This window comes from Vanessa cardui, chromosome 2 (genome assembly GCF_905220365.1).
Source record: "Vanessa cardui chromosome 2, ilVanCard2.1, whole genome shotgun sequence".
NCBI classification, from domain to species: Eukaryota; Metazoa; Arthropoda; class Insecta; order Lepidoptera; family Nymphalidae; genus Vanessa; species Vanessa cardui.
This window is the reverse complement of record NC_061124.1, coordinates 4354527-4367299: the sequence shown is the minus strand read 5'-3', so window position 1 is coordinate 4367299 and position 12773 is coordinate 4354527. Positions and strand designations below refer to the sequence as shown.

Here is a 12773-nt window from a genome sequence, read left to right as displayed (position 1 = left end):
TATTTTCCTTATTTCATAGAGAAAAGTATATATTTTGTTGCCATAATATGATTATCAATACTATGTAATCAATGAGACTTTTTTTTTGTTATGCCTACATAAAATAAATACAAAGCCAATATACATAAAACTTATAATAGAAGATGCAGCGCTTCGCAGATTCACCAGCTTTAAATTTAGACAATTGACAAGGGTAAATTTAATTTGCTTGTACTTTTTAAATATTGTCATTAAACTGGTTATTTAAATTATCAATAGAAATGTATGTTTCGAAAAACAAATTATAGTTCCTCTACCAACATTTATATATTCTTTTCTCATAGAAATCATATAAAAATATTGCAATAGGATTAACCTTTATGGAAAGGAAACAAGACATAGTATGGTTTATTTTAAAATTTATAGTTTTTTGCTAAATATTGTCTAAATATTATCTAAAATCGGCCGTTTTCTTCTTTTAATTCGTTTGACTCCAAAAGAAAAGCCAGCCTTTAGTCTACAATATCACTAAGGTCTGGAGTTGCCAAGGCATCATTGATCACAGAATGCTATTTTTGAAATACAAGCTTTGAAATAAATAAGTTTCAATTAAGTGACAAGCAATAAAATGATTAGGGAATCACATCAACGGAAAACAAAAACGCGTTCGATGTCTTTTTAAATCAATAAAAGTCACTAATAACATTGAAACATATAGTTTTTAACAGCTTGATAAATAAATAGTGTGTTTGTCAATTATATAATACTAATTAATTGGTTATCTATAACATTCCACAACAAAAATAACATACGTAATAAAAAAGCGTATACCTAGCAATTTCGAGTTTTAGGTTTCGAAGTTTTTCAACAATCAGTTATAAAAAAATTACTTAAACCCGAGAGAGTACCAAGTGATCACAGATTCTGAAGTCCGCTCATATTAGTACAAAAGTAACCAACATATCGATACGGATTTACTTATTACTACGAACAGTGAGAAATTTGATACATGCCCATCGCGTCGGGAATTAAAAGTAACTCGCACATATAACCGTATTACACTACAATAGAAAAATATCCGAAAACGTGTATGTACTTATAAAAATTATTATGAGCATGTATCATTTTTCGATTAGTCTATAATACGAGAGATATGCTATTATCTATATTGTTAACAAACAAACGTACGCGCCAGTACTTTTTATTTAAATTACAAATGCATATTTTACTTTGGCAAAGAGGAAAGATAAACGCACAACCACACTCACCACCGTTTCAAAATATTTAAAAACAGTAATAAATAAAATTTTAAACACAATAACTACATTAATAAAGTACTGGCGTCCGTTCTTGCGGTTTTTTATTTTTGAAATATAATCTTTTATAAGTTTAACATAAAAGCAATTTCGTTTAATCTCACCGCAACCACTCATCATTGTATCATTGAACACATTTCCGTGAGTACAGTGAGCATCAGGTGCCAATTTTTTGAATAACCAAAAAGACCCTGTTACAATCAAGCTTTATAAAAAAATAAGCCTATAGTTAAAATAACTAACCTGTTTGAGGGTATGTTAATATCCAAAAAAAGCTTTTAAGAACAAAACCATAATGTTAATACATCCCCCATAGGGATAGATTCACATTATATACCTACTAAATATGTGTTTATTCTTATTCAATAAGAACAAAATAATGTGATACATAAAAGCTTTGATTATAAAGCATCCCTATAAATATACGATAAATATAAAGAAAAAAAAAAACAAAAAAGTAAGTAAGTTCTATATCACTACCAGAAATGATTGTGATAAATGTTGAGTTAAAAGTCTTAAACCACAGATTCATTTTAAGTAAAATATCTAAGCGAAACAACTTACTAAACATAATAATTAACAAAGACTTTCCCCACTAAAAGAGGTTCAGACAGAGATCTAATAATGTTCACTACCCGAACTGATACAAAAATATCATTTCTGGTCACACTAATCTTTTATCAATCTAAAATGGTCCAGGCTTTTAAGTTTTCAAAATATCCACAGTGTTTTGTAGCATAAGAAATTCGCAAATAGCGGCGTTTTTATAAATAAACCTCAAATCAAACTGAATTGTCTACTGTATACTTAAACAAAAAAAATTAAGCTCCAAGCATTCCAAACTATTATTTCTTTTAAACTATTTTTACTGTGACCGAACCTGATATGATAAACTACATTTTAAAAAAAACAGCAAATAAAAATGACAATGTTTCGACTCTAATTAAAAGTAAAGCCAATTGGTATTTCATTATTACACACTACATTTTTCCATAACATTTTTAAAATTTTTCAATTGGGCTCGGAACACATCATGGTGTAAACAATTCAAATACTGAGGTAAAAGGAAGTCGATTAATTTGCATGAGATACAACCGTCGCCGAAAAGTTAATTCCAATTTGAATTGAGAATGTAACTATCGAAGATCTACTTAAACTGGCCGAGAACGAACGCATCCATAAGTTTCGGTACGTGTTCGTCGACACCGACGATGTCGAGCACGCCCTCGTGCGTGCCGTCGGTGGTCGCTATTCGGTGCGAGGCTAACGACACTACGATCATTCTGAAAACAAGAAACAAATAAAGTTTACAAAACTTTATATAGTGTAAAAATACATAATATAATATATAGGTAATGGAAAACAAGATAATGCAAACAGTTGTAACAAGGAAAAATATATTTAGAGCTGCTTTCTAAGTCTCGTTTTTTATTTTTTTTTAAACCAATGAAATGTGAATAGTGTAAAAAGGTAGGTAATGGAAAACAATATAATGCAAACAGTTGTAACAATGACAAATATATTTAGAGCTGCTTTCTAAGTCTCGTTTTTTATTGTTTTTAAAACCAATGAAATGTGAATCTATGTACTTTTTTAAAATTTAAGGGTTACTAGACAATTCATGTTAAACTTTCAAAGATATTATTTTACCTTAATTAATTAATATTTTTTTAAATTGCTGCTTGCATAGAACGTCCTATTTTTTATAATGTTATTAGGAATTTTGTTATTTATGTGAAATTTAACGTACTTAGCATCTCGCACTTTACTGGCCCTGTAACGTTCAAGAGCTCTGACGGGACAATGGTCTGGTATTTCCTTTGTAGGAGATGGTGGCGGACCAAATCGCCCTCCCGGTCCTCGCCCACCGCGAGAGGTCAGGTCTAGTTCCATGTAGCGAGTGGTCCGATCCACCATATTAATAAACACGTCGAACTTCTGATTGTTTTTGGTAGCCCATTCAATGGGTGCGTCGAGTTGAACGCGGCCTAAGTTTGCTTTCTGTAAAAACAAAAGAAATAATATATATATTTAAATATTAGTTATCGAAATTAAACTTAGTTGATTAATATTTAAATATTTCATTAATACTAATAATAGTCATTGGTCAATGGTAAAAAATCCATTTATGGCATACAGTATATCTATTCATGAAAATCAATCTACCAAGTGTGGTTTGTATCGAAATATTATCAAACTCAAATTACCACTCGGCAAAAAAATAAACATTTTAACAAAATTACCTTTACAAAAGTATTATAATAACGTTTTTAATATTAAAGACTTTTTGTATTTATTTTTGGATTCTAATGTAGAACATTATTCATTCCCGCACAAAATCTAGTAAACCAGATATTTATTAATTTATTCAAATTGTTTTATATCTACCATTTATATTACTTGCAGTACAAAAATATATTTTCATTAATAATTTTAATACACAAAAATGTACCCTTAAAACAAACTCAGCTTCTTCAATGTTGCTAAAGTTACGCTCAATGGAGACCAACTGTATTCCTTCTTCAGTGAAGACTGCCAGTTTCACATTTTTTTCACGCTTCAGCAATTGAAGTGCTAATATTATAGCTGTTAAAAAACAATATCTTGATTACTTTCCTTCAAGATTTAATATAACATAAATAAAAATTAATGTTTCAGTATATATTTGAAGATACTGGTATTATTTTTTAGAAACACAATTAATTAAAATTTGAACCAGAGTAGTTTTCATAACATAATCTTACAAACACTTCACTGTTTCAAATACTTTATTTCTAAAATTAAAATAGATGAAAAATAAATTTAACGCAATAAATACCAGGATTTCCACTGAACTTACCAGCATGACCAGGAGTCACATGTTTATTGTAGAAGCATTCAGCAAGTAAATGTTTTTTGCTTTCAGGCTTCTCAGTATCAGCATCACCACCAGCTCCAGGCGTACTCTTAGCTGAAGTTTTTCTGCCCTTCTTTGGAATCACATAATTTTTGCAGAAATGACGACCTATAATTACAGAAAATAACTTATTATAGATATTTGACATAACAACTCCACTGAAGCATTTAGATTGTATATAACCTTTGAACATATGGTGTCTCATGTCCAAAGTGATTAGATAGCGGGCTTCAGTTGGAGGCGTAAGCAACCAAGTCTGATCAATCAGCTTGCTGAGTGCAGCCAGAACAGTAGGGTTAGGTGGTTGATCAATACCTAAAATAAAATAAATTTATTAGTATGACCTTAATAAAATCCTATATTATTAATATTAAATTCTTTGTCAAATTAGCATTAAAATAATAAATAAGATAGACTTTATTATACTAGGTGTAAGTACTGACCCCAATGCTTTACTTCTTTAGGATGACGGCGAGTAACAGTCCACTCCCAGAGTTCTGTTTTAGTATCAAAGATTTGACGAGTGCGGCGTCGGGCTTGCTTCTCCATTGCTACTTTAGCTTTTTCATATTTCATTGGTCTATGAAGAATAAATTAGTTACATGAGATTTAACAGTTTTATATAGTGAAGGAATATTAAAACTATTGTGTTAATGTTAACATCATACTAATGTGTTGATATAAACATAAGAAAGAATAGAGTGTAAAATTGTTTAGCAGGTAAAATTTATTTTTTGTCAGTTTTTCATTAGTTTTGGTATTGTGTAGCCCACAAAAAATCCACTGAGGTTGATTTTATTATTACTAGTAGAGTATAACAATATGTTTAGTGTTAACAGAAGAAATGCAGTAGAGGTTTATCAGATGTAGTTAAAGCTATGTTGGAATATAAAAATTGGAACTTTTGTTTCAATTAGATAGTTATGATTAATTCAAATTGTAAGTACCTGGTCTTCTTTTTGTAGTTGCATAAAGTGATATACACTTCGATCGGAGTAACTTTCGATTTTTTAATAACATCCTGATTATTTAGCAGTGAAATTAGGATTGCTGTGGTGGTAGAGTCACTTGTTAGAAAACCCATGTTGTGAATACGTTGAATGTTGCTGAGTAACTCTCCCAGGGAAAATTGAGGCAAAACTGCATTCCAGACCTTAAAATTATAAGTAAATTTTAAATGATTAAATTTTAATTTGATTATCTATTCTTATTGATGAGCATTTCTACATACAGGCTTATGTCTTAATATTTTTTGTTAGGTTTTTTTACTACTACTATCACTATTTATTATAAAAATTATATTGTATATATCATACATCTTGTGAAGTGAGCAGGTGTCCTGGAACATGATCAAGAGTGAATTGGTGCTGGGTAGCCATTTCTGCTGCTGCCACAGGATCTTCACAGTGGCGCATGTCCTCAACTATCTGAATGTAATCAAAAACCTCTTTTGTTCCTTCAACATTACCCAACATTTGCTTAGCTCGTTTTAGGCCAAAAATAGCATACTTGATTACTGCATCTCGAGCTAAAAAAAAGAAAATCTTTTAATTAAACTTTCAATAAATACTTATTAGAATAATATATTATAACAATTTGAAAATTTAAAAAAAGACAGTATATTTAGAAAGCATTCATGATTTGATACTTATTCATCCTTTCTTAAACAGCAATCAAATTTTTATCAGTAATAAAACTGACCATGGTCATTTTCTGGAATCTTAACATGAGATTTCTTTAGGAGTGTCTTGTGAGAACGTCCATGTCTTGCACGCACTCTTGTCATTTCCTTGGCTAATTCCATGGGATCTTTACGAATGTACCATTCTTTGACATGCTTACACCATCCACGACCATTACCTAAAGAAATGTATATAATTTATTATTAATATTTTTGTATTATATTTACATTACAGTAAGTTTGAGATTTTATTTTGATACAATAAATGGGCATACCAGTTTGTAAGAGCCTGGTGAATTTATTGAATAACATCATCTCTTCCGGGGTGTTACATATTTCTGAGGCAGCTTTATATGTTGCCTCTTTAACAACTGGAGACCCATTGAGAAGACATTTAGTCAAAGCAAATGCAATTGTCTCAAACCTAGTACACCAACCATCTTTATAAGCCTAAAAAAAAAATTAGTGCTGTTATGTTTCTATTTTATTCTTTTTAAATATCACTTTATGCTTTACAGACCTGTAGGATTATATCAACAACTTCAACATTATTTGATCCATTTTCCAAAGCTTCATCAATAGCTTTCAGTTTGTGTGTTTCGAAATATTTATGAGAGTTCCAACATCCAGGATAATATTTTGGAACCTCATTCCCGGTATGCAGGTATCTCGTAATACGATTTCGGAGTTTTGGGTCGAGAGATGATGACGCCGTCATCTTGAATATATCGTTCGCCGATACTACTTATTAAGTCTGGCGACGCAATAAATACATACAAAATACCAACATGCAAATGCTGTATCATCCAGATAGATACCAATTATCGATTAACAAGCTGAAGTTTACCTAAAAAAAAAATACAGCATTCAGGGAAAAGCATTGTAAGAATGAACCATTATTTTTTTGTCGGTACTCAAGCGAAACATGTGCTATAATTATTGAGGATGTGGCCAGAAAAAAATGGACAATGGAGGTTGACCTATTCATACAGTCTAAGAAGATATAATTTAGAATACACTAGTAATATATTTTTGATAAATAATAGTCAATAAAACTAATACAAAACTTTACATCATTTTTACTATAATATAATGTACTATTATACAAAATTTATCAAGCCTACCTTGATCGTTTTCTAACTTTATTTTGACAACTAAAAGTTATGTTGCCAAAAGCTAGGCTCCTAGGCGATCGGAAATTTAATTGTAATGAGTTGTTGTTACTTTTTGTTTGTAGTATAAAATAAATGAACTTATAACAATTATATAATTTCAAGGAAATTTAAAGATCAATTTATTATAATTTTATATATGTCATGAATAAAAATAAAAATTATGTATATTGATGATTATTTAATCATCGACTCTATGAACTAAACAGGCACATCTTTGAAAGAAATTAAATTAAATTAAATCGATGTCCTTCAATTGTTTTAATTTTTGGTCCGTACTTTATTGAGGAATTATAGTTAATCGGTTAATATTTTAAAAAATCGTACTTAAAATAACACGACTTATGTTGTTTAAACACGTCTTCATCGATTACAACTAAAATAAGGCGATCAGGATATTATTATACTGGTAAATAATTTAAAGACCGCAACAATAGTTAACAGCAGTATCGTGCTTAAGTAATATTTAAGTGTAAATAAAAATCTTCGACCTTGGAGCTGTAGTTCAAAATCCTTAATTTAAAGTATAACAATTCATTGCCTGGTGGGGACAGAAGGCCTGGTACGATTTAACTGAGGGAATTGGAACTGCTATTCAACGAGGAAATGCTGCTAAAATTTGCAATAATAACTTAATATGTAAGCAAATTCAGAAAAATACAATATTTAGTAACATTGACAAGAGAAAATAGAATCATTCCGCTTTAGTTTTTACTTAAAAATGATTTCATTTGCTTAAATAACAGAGACTCAATTCCAATAAAATGGTTTGGTATATAATATCAACCACAATAACATAATTTTAATATTAGGCAGGTCTACCTCAGATCATTATCTTATCTGTCGACTCAACGTTCTGACATTATTGAGGTATCTGACATCTGTCATTAAGGCGTAAAAAGTCAGTCTTTGTTGTTATAGTTATCGATATTTTGAAAAAGTGGCTTTTACCCTATCCTAAAACCTAAATTATTTTGTATTTAATAATAAGCAAAATTAGACCTTGTATTATAGTAAAATATTAAATTGGCAAAATAATTTAGCATACATGAGCTTAGATTTAGAGGAAGCTAACGAAACGCAGCAGCTAATGCAGAATGAAGGGGAAGAAGAAGAGCAAAAAGTGTCGCATCCCGCTACGTCCCCAGTTACTAGCAATAAATTGTCGAGTGGTGCACTTAGCCATACATCGAGAAATCACCAAACATTTACAAGTACCAATAATAGTATAAATGATTCTGCTAAAGTATCTTATGTTAACGAGAGAAGATTGCATCGTGATTATCAGCGGACTAACAATAATAGACCCAAGCATATGCCCAAGGAGACCCCAGATGTGAAGCATATGGAAAAAGCATTGTTGGAACTGTTAGATGATTTTCATACTGGCAAGCTTAGTGCTTTTGGAACGGGTTGCAGTATGGAACAAATGATTAATATAAGAGACCAGCAAGAACATTTAGCAAGATTACATTTTCGTTTATATGGAGATGCTGAGAAACCAACAGAGGACTGCTTTGAAAATACAGCATCAAAAGATAAAATGACTCAATTAGTCCAGAGCTTGGAGCAACTATCAACTTCTATAGAAATGTTACAATCTGATAGTGTTCCAGCTTCAAATAGTAGCAATAAAGAATAATTATTATTAGTCAATGATATATTCTTTACTTTCATATACAATGCTTTGTTTTAGTGAAATGTAAAATATTAATAAAAATGTTGAATCTAAATAAATATTATTTCGGTAAATTTGTACTAAAGATGCATTACTACAATAGATGAGTCACATGTTTTGTTGTAAGAAAAAAACAATGTTAAAGTAATGTAAAGTTTTATTAAAAAATCAAATGTGATTTACATGGTAGATATTCTGTATATATGTACATATTAATTATAATTCTTAATAAAATTTTATATTGTGTTATAAGTTTATAATTCATTAATTTATTTTAATATTAAAATATAGTATCTGACTTAATAATGTGTAAAGGTCATTTATTTATGATCAACATATAGATTGATTGCAAAGTGCAAATTTTAATATTGGAGTACACTTTGTTCTTTTATTCTATGTTTATCTTTTTTATAAATATAGTACTAGTTTCATACTAGTATGTATAACAGTTTACATTATAATGTATTTCTGGCTTGAATCAAGTATGAGCAATACACATATTATTCATTTTAATTAATTAATCAGCCCTATCACAACAAGCACCCACTTGTAAGCAGAATTCTTATTATCTACTAACACTCCAATAATATATTTAAGTATTCTGTTGTCCTTCCATGGTGGTCCAAGATTTGATGACTCATCAAACATATCGTGTGTAGGTTTAGGAGCCCTGTTTTTAAAAGTGGGTCATGCTTTTAAAATACCTAGTATTTTATATACATCTTTTCTTAAAACAAACTAGGATTACAACAATGACATTACATGCTTTCTGAGGGATAGTGAGCACATCAACTTCCAAATATGAGTTCAGAACTTTTTAACTAAAGAACTCAATATTTTTTAACATGCCAGATCAGGTATTTAAACAAAGGAAAATTTAAACTTTGGAATATTCAATATTAATAAGCTAGCCTCATGTCTATAGGATCTAATGGTCTTGACCATTGCATTAGAGTCTGAGACCATTGCATTAGAGGAATATCAAAAACATGAAGGAGAGCTTTTATCAGAAATGCTTGAATAAATCTTATACCCTACAACAAAATTGTAGCAATAAAAAAATAGCAATGCCGAAAACTATGTATGTATCCTTTATAAAAAATTCATATGACTTCAGAAAAATAATTTTTAAAGGGGAAAGTAATTTACAACCTGTAAAAAATTTAAAAAAATTTATTGTGTCAGTGTATAGCGTTGACAATAAAATTACATATCTGTATTTGTACAGTTCCAATGAAAAATTGATTACATTTCACATAATTATAATCAATAACTAAATGTTATGATTGACATAAATATGTACATATATAAATAAATACTGCTTTCAAAATATGAAAATCACCTTTGTTTCTTAAGTATTAAATCAATAGATATCTCAATAATCTATTTCAAAAAAAATTTTTTTTGTTTAACATCATAAAATATATTTTTAAAATATATAAAACATAAATTTAAAGATTTTGTTTTTCAAACAAATCTTTGGTAACAAAATATAAAAGTCCTTTCAAACCAACATCGCTTATATATATATATATATATAGTATATTCTATTGCATTAATAATAAATTGAATTTGTTTATATTTATAATCCTAAACTAATATAGAAAAAATAGTTATCAATATAAAGTCTGTCAAATTTTCAGTTATACAAGTATAATTAGCAAACATTTTAACCAATCGTAATTTCTACCCTGGTTTCATTACTATGGCGCTTGTAAATAAAGAATATTATATTTTAAATATAATATCAATTCCCTAAAATAAAAATATCTGGTGATAGCCTATTCCAGTAATTTTTTGTCTACATGTAGGACACTTTTTAGGAGGGTACTTTAATGCTGCTTTTATACAAGACATACAAAAAAGATGACCACATAAAGTACTAGCAATAACCTTTTCAGCGAGAGATTCCATGCAAATTGGACATCTTGCAGAAATGAAACTAGTCTTTTTTTCTTCCTGGTTAACATTTTGTTCTGAACTTTGATCAGTATTTGATGTTTGAGATAAACTTTTATTACGTATATTTTGACTGCAGTTACAAGTTACATTTACATTATCGTTAATAATAATGACACTTTCATTAGAATTGCTTATTTGTGTGTCATAGGATAGACTTGTTGGGCTGGTTGGTTGATCAACTGGCATGTTAATTGGAAGTACATTAAGAATCTGTGTTTGCAGCAGATCTTGTTCATTATTGTTGGTCATTCCACTATTTGGTATAAGGATTTCAACATCTCTAGATAAGGAATTTGTTTGTTCTACAGATGATTCCTGAGAGGGATGAGGAACATTTTGGATTATTTCTATGTTCTGAATACTGTGTGGCACCTCATCAATTGTGGCATGTGGTGGAGAAAGATCAGACAGTTCCATTTTAGTAGTCCTATCATTTACTGGGACTGTAATTGCATTATTGCTAGAGTTATTCAAAACTGGAGTTACATCTTCCGGCTCTGTTTTAAGTACTTCAATTAATTTGCCAATTCTGCTTTGCCTATTTCGGATCCTATTTAAAATTGAATCATTTTCAGCAATAACATCATCAACACAACTTAAGTCAATTGTATCAATCACAATGGGACAGTTGATTTTAGATGTATTTGTGTCTTCATCTTTATTTTCCATTTTTTCAGTTAATTGTTGAGCATTAGTGTCATCAGTTACCATGGGTTCACAGTGTTCTTTTTTAATTTCAGGACTAACAGTTGCTTTGCGATTGGAAGTGCAAAGACTCATATATTCTTTAAATCTTTCTTCATTTTTAAGTATTGTTTCATCATCTTTAGAAGTACTAGGAATAGGACAAAAATCATGTGGATTAGGAAATTCCACTTGTTCGGTACACAAAGTAGTTTTTGTATCATGAGAATTATTTGCTGTTGAAGCCTGATTATTGAAAACATTATGTTCTATACTATTACTTGTACTTTCATTATATGTTGACAATTCATCATCACTGTTATCCTTATGAAAATTATCAGCTTCATTGATTTTTAATAAAGGTAAATGACTTGTGTAACTAACAGTATTGTCTTGTTTTGATTTCTTTAGTGAGATTTCTGGTTCATCATCATCATCTAAGATTATTACATCATCGTCTATTCTGGGTGGCATCTTTTTGCATGTAGTGTTTTCTCTTTCCGGTAAAGTATAGTTTATAGATGTGCTTAGGGAGTCAAAGTTTCCATACAAGTCATCAAACATGTCAAAATTAGAAAAAGAGGATAGTTGTGTGATCTTTTGTGGTTTTTGCTCATCCAATACTGAAGTAAATTGTGTTCTATCAGTAAGTTTCCGTTTGCGTTTCTTCTGCAATAGTTGCTGTGATTTTGAGATTTCTTGTTTAATTTTTTTTACCTTTTTCCTCATCTTGAAAGCTCTTAGGGACTAACTGAAGTTTGCAAAACTTTTTATAGGTTTTTCATTATATTGCTAATATTTAATCTTGTTAAGTATTACAAAAATATTATAGTGTTATAAAATATTTATTATAGTGTTGTTATTATAGTGTTGTCTTGTTACATTTCTAAAAAGCAGAAAGTAAGTAACACTAAATATCATGGCCAATTATTTTTTTCTGTAATAATCAAATCATTCACTTATTATGTTACGAATATGATATACAATAACAACTTTAGTCACTAAAGACACAATTAGAGTAAAAATAGTATATACAATAGGCTGGAGTGCTTAATGCTTATACAGATTACAGGCTACAATGCTCATGATTATAGTCGTATTTTTTATTAGACGAAGCCAGCTGACAGTAACTAATGTCACTTTCTAATATAATGTTGTCATATTTAAAGTAATAGTGATGCGTTGAGTTGTCGTTCAATCAGATGAATGTAGAATGAGTGTAAATAGTTAATCATTTCAAACTATTATAGAAAAGAATAATGTTTCTATTTTACAATAGAATCGTATAAAAGTGCTTTGATACAAGTTATCTACTATTAGTATGTAACTACAGTCATTTTATTTTTGGCAACACCGATCAACGCCGTGCGCGTCGGTCGCCAATTCGCCATTTTGTTTGTCATTC

At 29.6% G+C, this 12773-nt stretch overlaps 3 protein-coding genes across 3 annotated transcripts; 1 reads left to right on the top strand and 2 right to left on the bottom strand.

Moving 5' to 3' along the window:
* LOC124536426 lies at positions 1-7060 on the bottom strand. Its single transcript, XM_047112971.1, has 12 exons — positions 6997-7060; positions 6393-6719; positions 6148-6322; positions 5893-6051; positions 5508-5719; positions 5139-5344; positions 4635-4771; positions 4375-4506; positions 4135-4299; positions 3748-3881; positions 3046-3296; positions 1-2578 (listed from the first exon to the last, which is right to left on the bottom strand). The coding sequence occupies exons 2-12, from the start codon at positions 6588-6590 to the stop codon at positions 2443-2445; spliced, it is 1905 nt and encodes a 634-aa protein (XP_046968927.1). The 5' UTR covers positions 6591-6719; positions 6997-7060; the 3' UTR covers positions 1-2442.
* An 854-nt stretch (positions 7061-7914) lies between these two features.
* On the top strand, positions 7915-9250 carry LOC124537320 (coiled-coil domain-containing protein 28A). The gene has a single exon (XM_047114138.1). It carries the CDS (start codon positions 8093-8095, stop codon positions 8684-8686), a length of 594 nt encoding a protein of 197 aa, XP_046970094.1. The 5' UTR covers positions 7915-8092; the 3' UTR covers positions 8687-9250.
* Positions 9251-10012: 762 nt separating this feature from the next.
* LOC124537313 (probable E3 ubiquitin-protein ligase bre1) lies at positions 10013-12226 on the bottom strand. Its single transcript, XM_047114127.1, has one exon. The coding sequence runs from the start codon at positions 12095-12097 to the stop codon at positions 10478-10480; it is 1620 nt and encodes a 539-aa protein (XP_046970083.1). The 5' UTR covers positions 12098-12226; the 3' UTR covers positions 10013-10477.
* Positions 12227-12773: the final 547 nt, after the last annotated feature.